Source organism: Oncorhynchus nerka, linkage group LG2, assembly GCF_034236695.1.
Source record: "Oncorhynchus nerka isolate Pitt River linkage group LG2, Oner_Uvic_2.0, whole genome shotgun sequence".
Taxonomy (NCBI): domain Eukaryota; kingdom Metazoa; phylum Chordata; class Actinopteri; order Salmoniformes; family Salmonidae; genus Oncorhynchus; species Oncorhynchus nerka.
Genome location: NC_088397.1, coordinates 79,117,528 through 79,133,190, shown reverse-complemented (window position 1 = coordinate 79,133,190; position 15,663 = coordinate 79,117,528). Strand labels below are relative to the sequence as shown.

Sequence of the window (15,663 nt, the reverse complement as noted above, 5' to 3'; positions counted from 1 at the left end):
GGAATTTTCCAAGCTGTTTAATGGCACAGTCAACTTAGTGTATGTAAACGTCTGACCCACTGGAATTGTAATACAGTGAAATAATCTGTTTGTAAATGTCACGACTTCTACCGAAGTCGGTTCCTCTCCTTGTTCGGGCGGTGTTCGGCGGTCAACGTCACCGGTCTTCTAGCCATCGCCGATCCATTTTCATGTTCCATTTGTTTTGTCTTGTTTTCACACTCACCTGGATTCAATTCCCTAATTACATGTTGTGTATATTTTCCCTCTGTTTCCCATGTCCTTGTCGGGAATTGTTTATTGTAAGTTCTTGTGCTATGTGTTACTGGTGCGCTAGGAACATGAAAAATGGATTGGCGATGGTGTCACGTCCTGACCATGGAAAACCTGTATTTTCTATAGTAGAGTAGGTCAGGTGCGTCCTGTTCCTGCTCCTCGCACTCTCCCTCAAGTGCGTCTTCCCAGTCAGATACGTCATGTGCATGTTCCTCGCACTCTCCTTTAAGTGCGTCTTCCCAGTCAGGTACGTCCTGTGCCTGCTCCTCGCACTTTCCCTGAAGTGTGTGTCCCCAGTCCAGTACATCCTGTGCCTCCTCCCTGCACTTGCCCTGAAGTGCGTGTCACTAGTCCGGTGCCATCTGTACCGGCCCCACGCATCAGGCCTCCAGTGCGCCTCCCCAGTCCAGTACGTCCTGTGCCTGCTCCTCTCGCTCGCTGTGAGGTGCGTGTCACCAGCCCGGTACCACCAGTGCCGGCCCCACTCATCAGGCTTCTGGCGACAGTTCCCAGTCCAGAGCTTCCGGCGACGTTTCACAGTCCGGAACCTCCAACAACGGTCCACAGTCCGGAACCTCCAACGACGGTCCACAGTCCGGAACCTCCTGAGACGGTCAATGGTCCGGAACCTCTTGCGACGGTGAACGGTCCAGAACTTCAACGTCCATCTATACAAACGAACGTGACAGATGGCTAGAAGACCGGTGACGTCGACCGCTGAACACCGCCCGAACAAGGAGAGGAACCGACTTCGGCAGAAGTCGTGACAGTAAACAATTGTTGGAAAAATGACTTGTGTCATGCACAAAGTAGATAGTCCTAACCGACTTGCCAAAACTATAGTCTGTTAACAAGAAATTTGTTGAGTGGTTGAAAAACAAGTTTTAATGACTCCAACCTAACTGATTGTAAGCTTCTGACTTCAACTGTATCACCTCCCCTCTTGCCCGATACAATTTAGTGGGGAATGAACATTGTATTGTAAATGCCAAGTATTTCAGAGAGGACTCTCCTTCGTCAATTAGACAATAATAATACCGTTGAACTTTGAGCTTTGCCCTTCAGTGTTAAATGCCCTTCAGCCGGGTTACTATGAAAGCACTTTGTGACAACTTGACTTAAACACTTTTGCTCTTTGGGGAGCATTCACAAACTTCCTCCTGTGGGCTGGGTGTTGGGGTGGTTTTCACCTTGTGACCACTGCTAATGTCAAAAGGGCTTTATGAAATCCATTTGGTTGAATTTGACTTCTGAACTGTGAAATTTTACCTTTGACCTGTGACCTCTCCCCTCTCAGGTGGACGCCCTGCGCCTGCGCCTGGAGGAGAAGGAGTCCTTCCTGAACAAGAAGACCAAGCAGCTGCAGGACCTGACGGAAGAAAAGGGTACACTGGCCGGAGAGATTCGAGACATGAAGGACATGCTAGAGGTCAAGGAGAGGAAGATCAACGTCCTGCAGAAGAAGGTTAGGGGCAGGGGGCAGCAGTCAGGGATTTAGGGTCATGGTTAAGGATCAGGGATTGGTTAAGGTAGACTGCGATTGTTCACTAGTTTGTTTAAATGGACGGCATCAGTGAACAACATTGTTTTCTCCAACCATTGCTTACAGTACTGGAAGTGGGGGAGCCTAGCTCTGCTTTTAGGCATGACATGCTTTTCAGTAGAAATACGTGTAATGGATAGCGACTCGGAGGGCCTCAGCTACTCGCCTAAGAGCAAATCTGAGGGAAACATTTGATACATTTGACTCAGACAGGTTTACAAGAAAGATTTCCCCCGAAATGAGAAAAATCTTGAGAATCAGACATAGGTTTACAAGAAAGCTCTCCCCCGAAATGAGAAAAATCTTGAGAATCAGACATAGGTTTGCTCTGGACACCATTTGTGAATTGATCGCCCCCCATCTAGCTTCAGAGTTCGTTCTGTTAGGTGGCCTAAACTGGGATATGCTTAACACCCCGGCAGTCCTACAATCTAAGCTAAATGCCCTCAATCTCACACAAATCTTCAAGGAGCCCACCAGGTACAACCCTAAATCCGTAATCATGGACTCCCTCATAGACATTATCCTGACCAACATGCCCTTGAAATAAACCTCTTCTGTTTTCAATCAGGATCTCAGAGATTACTGCCTCATTGCATGTGTCCTCTATGGGCCCACGGTCAAACGACCACCCCTCTTCACTGTCAAACGCTCCCTAAAACACTTCTGTGAGCAGGGCTTTCTAATCGACCTGGCCCGGGTATCCTGTAAGGATATTGACCTCATCCCGTCAGTCGAGGATGCCTGGTTATTCTTTAAAAGTAATTACCTCACCATCTTAGATAAGCATGCCCTGTTAAAAAAAATGCAGAACTAAGAACAGAGCCCTTGGTTCACTCCAGACCTGACTGCCCTTGACCAACACAAAAACATCCTGTGGCGGACTGCCATAGCATCAAATATTCCCCACGATATGCAACTGTTCAGGGAAGTCAGGAACCAATACACCCAGTCAGTCAGGAAAGCAAAGGCTAGATTTTTCAAGCAGAAATTCCAACTCCAAAAAGTTTTGGGACACTGTAAAGTCCATGGAGAACAAGAGTACCTCCTCTGAGCTGCCCACTGCACTGAGGCTAGGAAACACGGTCACCACTGATAAATCCATGATAATAGTACATTTCAATAAGTATTTCTTAACGGCTGGCCATGCCTTCCTCCTGACTACTCCAACCCCGGCCAACAGCTCTGCCTCCCCCGCAGCTACTCGCCCAAGCCTCCCCAGCTTCTCCTTCACCCAAATCCAGACAGCAGATGTTCTGAAAGAGCTGCAAAACCTAGACCCGTACAGATCAGCTGGGCTAGACAATCTGGACCCTCTCTTTCTAAAACTATCCGCCGCCATTGTTGCAACCCCTATTACCAGCCTGTTTCAACCTCTCTTTCATATCGTCCGAGATCCCTAAAGATTGGAAAGCTGCCGCGGTCATCCCCCTCTTCAAAGGGGGTGACACCCTAGACCCCAACTGTTACAGACCTACAGTTGGGCAAAAAAGTATTTAGTCAGCCACCAATTGTAAAAGTTCTCCGACTTAAAAAGATGAGAGGCCTGTAATTTTCATCATAGGTACACTTCAACTATGACAGACAAAATGAGAAAAGAAATCCAGAAAATCACATTGTAGGATTTTTAATTAATTGATTTGCAAATTATGGTGGAAAATAAGTATTTGGTCAATAACAAAAGTTTCTCTCAATACTTTGTCATATACCCTTTGTTGGCAATGACAGAGGTCAAACAAACAAAGGTTTTTACACACTGTTGCTGGTATTTTGGCCCATTTTGGCCCAACTACAGAGTTGTAGTTGGTGTCAAATTGGTGGGCATGTTGTCCGGACATCTGGCAGTCTCTATGGGGGTACCACAGGGTTCAATTCTCGGGCCGACTCTTTTCTCTGTATATATCAACGATGTCGCTCTTGCTGCGGGCGATTCCCCGATCCACCTCTACGCAGACGACACCATTCTGTATACTTCTGACCCTTCCTTGGACACTGTGCTAACTAACCTCCAAACGAGCTTCAATGCCATACAACACTCCTTCCGTGGCCTCCAACTGCTCTTAAACGCTAGTAAAACCAAATGCATGCTTTCAACCGTTCGTTGCTCGCACTCGCCCGCCCGACTAGCATCACCACCCTGGACGGTTCCGACCTAGAATATGTGGGCAACTATAAATACCTAGGTGTCTGGCTAGACTATAAACTCTCCTTCCAGACTCATATTAAACATCTCCAATCCAAAATCAAATCTAGAATCGGCTTTCTATTTCGCAACAAAGCTTCCTCCACTCACGCCGCCAAACGTACCCTAGTCAACCTGACTAACCTACCGATCCTCGACTTCGGCAATGTCATCTACAAAATAGCTTCCAAGACTCTACTCAGCAAGCTGGATACAGTCTATCACAGTGCCATCCGTTTTGTTACCAAATCACCTTATACCACCCACCACTGCGACCTCTATGCTCTAGTCGGCTGGCCCTCGCTACATATTCGTTGCCAGACCCACTGGCTCCAGGTCATCTATAAGTCTATGCTAGGTAAAGCTCCGCCTTATCTCAGTTCACTGGTCACGATAACAACACCCACCCGTAGCACACATTCCAGCAGGTATATCTCACTGATCATCCCCAAAGCCAACACCTCATTTGGCTGCCTTTCCTTCCAGTTCTCTGCTGCCAGTGACTGGAACGAATTGCAAAAATCACTGAAGTTGGAGACTTTTATTTCCCTCACCAACTTTAAACATCAACTTTGTGAGCAGCTAACCAATTGCTGTAGCTGTACATAGTCCATCTGTAAATGGCCCACCCAATCTACCTACCTCATCCCCATACTGTTTTTGTTTTATTTACTTTTCTGCTCTTTTGCACACCCGTATCTCTACTTGCACATCATCATCCACTCATTTATCACACCAGTGTTTATCTGTGTGTTAATCTAAATTGTAATTTTTCGCTCCTATGGCCTATTTATTGCCTACCTCCTCATGCCTTTTGCACACACTGTGCATAGACTTTATTTTTTCTACTGTGTCATTGACTTGTTTATTGTGTTATTGGCTTGTTTATTGTTTACTCCATGTGTAACTCTGTGTTGTTGTCTGTGTCATACTGCTTTGCTTTATCGTGGCCAGGTCGCATTTGAAAATGAGAACTTGTTCTCAACTAGCCTACCTGGTTAAATAAAGATGGAATACATTTTTTTTTAAAAAGAAAGCTCTCCCCCGAAATGAGAAAAATCTTGAGAATTGTTACATAGAACCTATTTGAGAGCTTGCTGTATATCAGTGCAGGTTGTTTGGTTGGATCCCTGTCTCCCTGAGACCTGGGTTGCCTCCCCTATTGGCCCTCGTCGAAAGAAATGCACTGAATAGGGAATAGGGTGCTATTTGGGACACATGCCTGGGCTAGTTCGTCTCTGAGGATACAAATGGATGGTTGTAGCTCTGTCCATCAAGTGTCTCTGTGCTGTTCTCAGGTTAAAAGTGTGTCTACACACACACAGAAAAGGAGGATACGAGGGAGTTTCTGCCACACTGCCTCTAGTGTGTTCTAAAAATATACACTGAGGGTTATTCTCTCACCCTGACCTTCTCTCTTTCTCCCTCTCTCTCCCATTCTTTCTCTCTCTTTTAACCATATCTTTCTGTATGTCTCTTTTTCTGCTGTGGCTATACTCTCTGTCAGTACAATGTGTCTCTGTATTTTTGATTGGTTTCTTTCTCAGATATCCCTCTTTCTCTTTCTTTCTCTCTGGCTAGACTATCTTGTTTTATTTCTTACTATCTTTGAAAAACATCTCACTGTGAAAATGGAGGTACCGTATATAGCCATTTACATCTAAACTCTGCCTCTCTCTCTTTCCTCTCCCTCAATTACCAGCAAATCTAAAAGAGCTTAAATTAAATTCAGAGATCCCAAAGTATTTGATGTCTTTGGCTAAAATAATAAAGACTTCCTCTCACAGGCTTAAAACGTCCATCACAATCATTTTCCCCAAATGGCACTGTATTCCCTATATAGTACACTACTTTTGACTTTGCAATATATATTAAATACAGTGCCTTTTGGGACACAACTACAGTCCCATCTAGTCTTTTAGCCTGCGAACATCACTCACACTAACTAACTTTTAATGCAGTTTCTCTATCTACAGTTATTTTGACCTCATGCTAATTTTCTCTCTACCCCCCCAGATTGAGAATCTGCAGGAGCAGCTGTGTGATAAGGACAAGCAGCTGGGGAACCTGAAGGACAGGGTGAAGTCTCTGCAGACTGACTCCAGTAACACTGACACTGCCCTGGCCACCCTGGAGGAGGCACTCTCTGAGAAGGTACAGAATTTTGAAATATAGGGTCCAGAGTTTTACAGTAGCAGAACTTAGAACCAGGGCCCAGAGTTTTACAGTAGGATAATTTAGAACCAGGGCCCAGAGTTTTACAGTAGGAGAACTTAGAACTAGAGCCTACAATTTCAGATCACATGACCTGGATATGCATTACTGAGTTAAGATGGAAATGTGAGCAACACACAATAGATCAATAACTTGCTTTCAGTGTTGTTTTGTGGCTCGTCTTTCCTCTGAAGAGAGACTGTATGTTTTCAAAAGTATTAAGGATTTTGATATAGATCGCTTTGTTGTGGTATACATAATGTGTTGATGGTGGACATAATGTGTTGATGGTGGACATAATGTGTTGATGGTAGACATAATGTGTTGATGGTGGACATAATGTGTTGATGGTGGACATAATGTGTTGATGGTAGACATAATGTGTTGATGGTAGACATAATGTGTTGATGGTGGACATAATGTGTTGATGGTGGACATAATGTGTTGATGGTGGACATAATGTGTTGTGCTAGACATAATGTGTTGATGGTAGACATAATGTGTTGTGCTAGACATAATGTGTTGATGATAGACATAATGTGTTGATGGTAGACATAATGTGTTGATGGTGGACATAATGTGTTGTGCTAGACATAATGTGTTGATGATAGACATAATGTGTTGATGGTAGACATAATGTGTTGATGGTGGACATAATGTGTTGATGGTGGACATAATGTGTTGATGGTGGACATAATGTGTTGATGGTAGACGTAATGTGTTGATGGTGGACATAATGTGTTGATGGTAGACATAATGTGTTGATGGTGGACATAATGTGTTGATGGTGGACATAATGTGTTGATGGTGGACATAATGTGTTGATGGTGGACATAATGTGTTGATGGTGGACATAATGTGTTGATGATAGACATAATGTGTTGATGGTAGACATAATGTGTTGATGGTGGACATAATGTGTTGTGTTAGACATAATGTGTTTATGGTAGACATAATGTGTTGTGCTAGACATAATGTGTTGATGGTGGACATAATGTGTTGATGGTGGACATAATGTGTTGATGGTGGACATAATGTGTTGATGGTAGACATAATGTGTTGATAGTGGACATAATGTGTTGATGGTAGACATAATGTGTTTATGGTAGACATAATGTGTTGATGGTGGACATAATGTGTTGATGGTGGACATAATGTGTTGATGGTAGACATAATGTGTTGATGGTGGACATAATGTGTTAATGGTGGACATAATGTGTTGTGCTAGACATAATGTGTTGATGGTGGACATAATGTGTTGTGTTAGACATAATGTGTTTATGGTAGACATAATGTGTTGTGCTAGACATAATGTGTTGATAGTGGACATAATGTGTTGATGGTGGACATAATGTGTTGATGGTGGACATAATGTGTTGATGGTAGACATAATGTGTTTATGGTAGACATAATGTGTTGTGCTAGACATAATGTGTTGATGGTGGACATAATGTGTTGATAGTGGACATAATGTGTTGATAGTGGACATAATGTGTTGATGGTAGACATAATGTGTTGATGGTAGACATAATGTGTTGATGGTGGACATAATGTGTTGATGGTGGACATCATGTGTTGATGGTGGACATAATGTGTTGATGGTGGACATAATGTGTTGATAGTGGACATAATGTGTTGATGGTGGACATAATGTGTTGATGGTGGACATAATGTGTTGTGTTAGACATAATGTGTTGTGTTAGACATAATGTGTTTATGGTAGACATAATGTGTTGTGCTAGACATAATGTGTTGATGGTGGACATAATGTGTTGATGGTGGACATAATGTGTTGATGGTGGACATAATGTGTTGATGGTGGACATAATGTGTTGATGGTAGACATAATGTGTTGATAGTGGACATAATGTGTTGATGGTGGACATAATGTGTTGTGCTAGACATAATATGTTGATAGTAGACATAATGTGTTGATGGTAGACATGTGTTGTGCTAGACATAATGTGTTGATGATAGATATAATGTGTTGATGGTAGACATAATGTGTTGATGGTGGACATAATGTGTTGATGGTGGACATAATGTGTTGATGGTGGACATAATGTGTTGATGGTGGACATAATGTGTTGATGGTGGACATAATGTGTTGTGCTAGACATAATGTGTTGATGATAGACATAATGTGTTGATGGTAGACATAATGTGTTGATGGTGGACATAATGTGTTGTGTTAGACATAATGTGTTGTGTTAGACATAATGTGTTTATGGTAGACATAATGTGTTGTGCTAGACATAATGTGTTGATGGTGGACATAATGTGTTGATGGTAGACATAATGTGTTGATGGTGGACATAATGTGTTGATGGTGGACATAATGTGTTGATGGTGGACATAATGTGTTGATGGTAGACATAATGTGTTGATGGTGGACATAATGTGTTGATGGTAGACATAATGTGTTGATAGTGGACATAATGTGTTGATGGTGGACATAATGTGTTGATGGTAGACATAATGTGTTGATAGTGGACATAATGTGTTGATGGTGGACATAATGTGTTTATGGTAGACATAATGTGTTGATGGTAGACATAATGTGTTGATGGTAGACATAATGTGTTGATGGTAGACATAATGTGTTTATGGTAGACATAATGTGTTGTGTTAGACATAATGTGTTGTGTTAGACATAATGTGTTTATGGTAGACATAATGTGTTGTGCTAGACATAATGTGTTGATGGTGGACATAATGTGTTGATGGTAGACATAATGTGTTGATGGTGGACATAATGTGTTGATGGTGGACATAATGTGTTGATGGTGGACATAATGTGTTGATGGTAGACATAATGTGTTGATGGTGGACATAATGTGTTGATGGTAGACATAATGTGTTGATAGTGGACATAATGTGTTGATGGTGGACATAATGTGTTGATGGTAGACATAATGTGTTGATAGTGGACATAATGTGTTGATGGTGGACATAATGTGTTTATGGTAGACATAATGTGTTGATGGTGGACATAATGTGTTGATGGTGGACATAATGTGTTGATGGTAGACATAATGTGTTGATGGTAGACATAATGTGTTGATGGTAGACATAATGTGTTGATGGTAGACATAATGTGTTTATGGTAGACATAATGTGTTGATGGTGGACATAATGTGTTGATGGTGGACATAATGTGTTGTGCTAGACATAATGTGTTGATGGTGGACATAATGTGTTGATAGTGGACATAATGTGTTGATGGTGGACATAATGTGTTGATGGTGGACATAATGTGTTGATGGTAGACATAATGTGTTGATGGTGGACATAATGTGTTGTGCTAGACATAATGTGTTGATGGTGGACATAATGTGTTGATAGTGGACATAATGTGTTGATGGTGGACATAATGTGTTGATGGTGGACATAATGTGTTGATGGTAGACATAATGTGTTTATGGTAGACATAATGTGTTGTGCTAGACATAATGTGTTGATGGTGGACATAATGTGTTGATAGTGGACATAATGTGTTGATAGTGGACATAATGTGTTGATGGTAGACATAATGTGTTGATGGTGGACATAATGTGTTGATGGTAGACATAATGTGTTGATGGTGGACATAATGTGTTAATGGTGGACATAATGTGTTGTGCTAGACATAATGTGTTGATGGTGGACATAATGTGTTGTGTTAGACATAATGTGTTTATGGTAGACATAATGTGTTGTGCTAGACATAATGTGTTGATAGTGGACATAATGTGTTGATGGTGGACATAATGTGTTGATGGTGGACATAATGTGTTGATGGTAGACATAATGTGTTTATGGTAGACATAATGTGTTGTGCTAGACATAATGTGTTGATGGTGGACATAATGTGTTGATAGTGGACATAATGTGTTGATAGTGGACATAATGTGTTGATGGTAGACATAATGTGTTGATGGTAGACATAATGTGTTGATGGTGGACATAATGTGTTGATGGTGGACATCATGTGTTGATGGTGGACATAATGTGTTGATGGTGGACATAATGTGTTGATAGTGGACATAATGTGTTGATGGTGGACATAATGTGTTGATGGTGGACATAATGTGTTGTGTTAGACATAATGTGTTGTGTTAGACATAATGTGTTTATGGTAGACATAATGTGTTGTGCTAGACATAATGTGTTGATGGTGGACATAATGTGTTGATGGTGGACATAATGTGTTGATGGTGGACATAATGTGTTGATGGTGGACATAATGTGTTGATGGTAGACATAATGTGTTGATAGTGGACATAATGTGTTGATGGTGGACATAATGTGTTGTGCTAGACATAATATGTTGATAGTAGACATAATGTGTTGATGGTAGACATGTGTTGTGCTAGACATAATGTGTTGATGATAGATATAATGTGTTGATGGTAGACATAATGTGTTGATGGTGGACATAATGTGTTGATGGTGGACATAATGTGTTGATGGTGGACATAATGTGTTGATGGTGGACATAATGTGTTGATGGTGGACATAATGTGTTGTGCTAGACATAATGTGTTGATGATAGACATAATGTGTTGATGGTAGACATAATGTGTTGATGGTGGACATAATGTGTTGTGTTAGACATAATGTGTTGTGTTAGACATAATGTGTTTATGGTAGACATAATGTGTTGTGCTAGACATAATGTGTTGATGGTGGACATAATGTGTTGATGGTAGACATAATGTGTTGATGGTGGACATAATGTGTTGATGGTGGACATAATGTGTTGATGGTGGACATAATGTGTTGATGGTAGACATAATGTGTTGGTGGTGGACATAATGTGTTGATGGTAGACATAATGTGTTGATAGTGGACATAATGTGTTGATGGTGGACATAATGTGTTGATGGTAGACATAATGTGTTGATAGTGGACATAATGTGTTGATGGTGGACATAATGTGTTTATGGTAGACATAATGTGTTGATGGTAGACATAATGTGTTGATGGTAGACATAATGTGTTGATGGTAGACATAATGTGTTTATGGTAGACATAATGTGTTGTGTTAGACATAATGTGTTGTGTTAGACATAATGTGTTTATGGTAGACATAATGTGTTGTGCTAGACATAATGTGTTGATGGTGGACATAATGTGTTGATGGTAGACATAATGTGTTGATGGTGGACATAATGTGTTGATGGTGGACATAATGTGTTGATGGTGGACATAATGTGTTGATGGTAGACATAATGTGTTGATGGTGGACATAATGTGTTGATGGTAGACATAATGTGTTGATAGTGGACATAATGTGTTGATGGTGGACATAATGTGTTGATGGTAGACATAATGTGTTGATAGTGGACATAATGTGTTGATGGTGGACATAATGTGTTTATGGTAGACATAATGTGTTGATGGTGGACATAATGTGTTGATGGTGGACATAATGTGTTGATGGTAGACATAATGTGTTGATGGTAGACATAATGTGTTGATGGTAGACATAATGTGTTGATGGTAGACATAATGTGTTGATGGTAGACATAATGTGTTTATGGTAGACATAATGTGTTGATGGTGGACATAATGTGTTGATGGTGGACATAATGTGTTGTGCTAGACATAATGTGTTGATGGTGGACATAATGTGTTGATAGTGGACATAATGTGTTGATGGTGGACATAATGTGTTGATGGTGGACATAATGTGTTGATGGTAGACATAATGTGTTGATGGTGGACATAATGTGTTGTGCTAGACATAATGTGTTGATGGTGGACATAATGTGTTGATAGTGGACATAATGTGTTGATGGTGGACATAATGTGTTGATGGTGGACATAATGTGTTGATGGTAGACATAATGTGTTTATGGTAGACATAATGTGTTGTGCTAGACATAATGTGTTGATGGTGGACATAATGTGTTGATAGTGGACATAATGTGTTGATAGTGGACATAATGTGTTGATGGTAGACATAATGTGTTGATGGTGGACATAATGTGTTGATGGTAGACATAATGTGTTGATGGTGGACATAATGTGTTAATGGTGGACATAATGTGTTGTGCTAGACATAATGTGTTGATGGTGGACATAATGTGTTGTGTTAGACATAATGTGTTTATGGTAGACATAATGTGTTGTGCTAGACATAATGTGTTGATAGTGGACATAATGTGTTGATGGTGGACATAATGTGTTGATGGTGGACATAATGTGTTGATGGTAGACATAATGTGTTTATGGTAGACATAATGTGTTGTGCTAGACATAATGTGTTGATGGTGGACATAATGTGTTGATAGTGGACATAATGTGTTGATAGTGGACATAATGTGTTGATGGTAGACATAATGTGTTGATGGTAGACATAATGTGTTGATGGTGGACATAATGTGTTGATGGTGGACATCATGTGTTGATGGTGGACATAATGTGTTGATGGTGGACATAATGTGTTGATAGTGGACATAATGTGTTGATGGTGGACATAATGTGTTGATGGTGGACATAATGTGTTGTGTTAGACATAATGTGTTGTGTTAGACATAATGTGTTTATGGTAGACATAATGTGTTGTGCTAGACATAATGTGTTGATGGTGGACATAATGTGTTGATGGTGGACATAATGTGTTGATGGTGGACATAATGTGTTGATGGTGGACATAATGTGTTGATGGTAGACATAATGTGTTGATAGTGGACATAATGTGTTGATGGTGGACATAATGTGTTGTGCTAGACATAATATGTTGATAGTAGACATAATGTGTTGATGGTAGACATGTGTTGTGCTAGACATAATGTGTTGATGATAGATATAATGTGTTGATGGTAGACATAATGTGTTGATGGTGGACATAATGTGTTGATGGTGGACATAATGTGTTGATGGTGGACATAATGTGTTGATGGTGGACATAATGTGTTGATGGTGGACATAATGTGTTGTGCTAGACATAATGTGTTGATGATAGACATAATGTGTTGATGGTAGACATAATGTGTTGATGGTGGACATAATGTGTTGTGTTAGACATAATGTGTTGTGTTAGACATAATGTGTTTATGGTAGACATAATGTGTTGTGCTAGACATAATGTGTTGATGGTGGACATAATGTGTTGATGGTAGACATAATGTGTTGATGGTGGACATAATGTGTTGATGGTGGACATAATGTGTTGATGGTGGACATAATGTGTTGATGGTAGACATAATGTGTTGATGGTGGACATAATGTGTTGATGGTAGACATAATGTGTTGATAGTGGACATAATGTGTTGATGGTGGACATAATGTGTTGATGGTAGACATAATGTGTTGATAGTGGACATAATGTGTTGATGGTGGACATAATGTGTTTATGGTAGACATAATGTGTTGATGGTAGACATAATGTGTTGATGGTAGACATAATGTGTTGATGGTAGACATAATGTGTTTATGGTAGACATAATGTGTTGTGTTAGACATAATGTGTTGTGTTAGACATAATGTGTTTATGGTAGACATAATGTGTTGTGCTAGACATAATGTGTTGATGGTGGACATAATGTGTTGATGGTAGACATAATGTGTTGATGGTGGACATAATGTGTTGATGGTGGACATAATGTGTTGATGGTGGACATAATGTGTTGATGGTAGACATAATGTGTTGATGGTGGACATAATGTGTTGATGGTAGACATAATGTGTTGATAGTGGACATAATGTGTTGATGGTGGACATAATGTGTTGATGGTAGACATAATGTGTTGATAGTGGACATAATGTGTTGATGGTGGACATAATGTGTTTATGGTAGACATAATGTGTTGATGGTGGACATAATGTGTTGATGGTGGACATAATGTGTTGATGGTAGACATAATGTGTTGATGGTAGACATAATGTGTTGATGGTAGACATAATGTGTTGATGGTAGACATAATGTGTTGATGGTAGACATAATGTGTTTATGGTAGACATAATGTGTTGATGGTGGACATAATGTGTTGATGGTGGACATAATGTGTTGTGCTAGACATAATGTGTTGATGGTGGACATAATGTGTTGATAGTGGACATAATGTGTTGATGGTGGACATAATGTGTTGATGGTGGACATAATGTGTTGATGGTAGACATAATGTGTTGATGGTGGACATAATGTGTTGTGCTAGACATAATGTGTTGATGGTGGACATAATGTGTTGATAGTGGACATAATGTGTTGATGGTGGACATAATGTGTTGATGGTGGACATAATGTGTTGATGGTAGACATAATGTGTTTATGGTAGACATAATGTGTTGTGCTAGACATAATGTGTTGATGGTGGACATAATGTGTTGATAGTGGACATAATGTGTTGATAGTGGACATAATGTGTTGATGGTAGACATAATGTGTTGATGGTAGACATAATGTGTTGATGGTGGACATAATGTGTTGATGGTGGACATAATGTGTTGATGGTGGACATAATGTGTTGATGGTGGACATAATGTGTTGATGGTGGACATAATGTGTTGATGGTGGACATAATGTGTTGATGGTAGACATAATGTGTTGATAGTGGACATAATGTGTTGATGGTGGACATAATGTGTTGATGGTAGACATAATGTGTTGATGGTGGACATAATGTGTTGATAGTGGACATAATGTGTTGATGGTGGACATAATGTGTTGATGGTAGACATAATGTGTTGATGGTGGACATAATGTGTTGATAGTGGACATAATGTGTTGATGGTGGACATAATGTGTTGATGGTAGACATAATGTGTTTATGGTAGACATAATGTGTTGATAGTGGACATAATGTGTTGATGGTGGACATAATGTGTTGTGCTAGACATAATATGTTGATAGTAGACATAATGTGTTGATGGTGGACATAATGTGTTGTGCTAGACATAATGTGTTGATGGTAGACATAATGTGTTGTGCTAGACATAATGTGTTGATGATAGACATAATGTGTTGATGGTAGACATAATGTGTTGATGGTGGACATAATGTGTTGATGGTGGACATAATGTGTTGATGGTGGACATAATGTGTTGATGGTGGACATAATGTGTTGATTTTGGACATAATGTGTTGTGCTAGACATAATGTGTTGATGATAGACATAATGTGTTGATGGTAGACATAATGTGTTGATGGTGGACATAATGTGTTGTGTTAGACATAATGTGTTGTGTTAGACATAATGTGTTTATGGTAGACATAATGTGTTGATGGTGGACATAATGTGTTGATGGTAGACATAATGTGTTGATGGTGGACATAATGTGTTGATGGTGGACATAATGTGTTGATGGTGGACATAATGTGTTGATGGTAGACATAATGTGTTGATGGTGGACATAATGTGTTGATGGTAGACATAATGTGTTGATAGTGGACATAATGTGTTCATGGTGGACATAATGTGTTGATGGTAGACATAATGTGTTGATGGTGGACATAATGTGT

At 40.2% G+C, this 15,663-nt stretch overlaps 1 protein-coding gene across 1 annotated transcript in view; it reads left to right on the top strand.

The window, feature by feature from the left end:
- The window catches only part of LOC115131720 (ERC protein 2-like), a 161,631-nt gene that overhangs the window by 106,626 nt on the left and 39,342 nt on the right, over nucleotides 1–15,663 (top strand). The window contains 2 exon segments of the mRNA XM_065003147.1: nucleotides 1,574–1,741; nucleotides 6,018–6,155. Coding sequence (XP_064859219.1) covers nucleotides 1,574–1,741; nucleotides 6,018–6,155 — 306 coding nt within the window.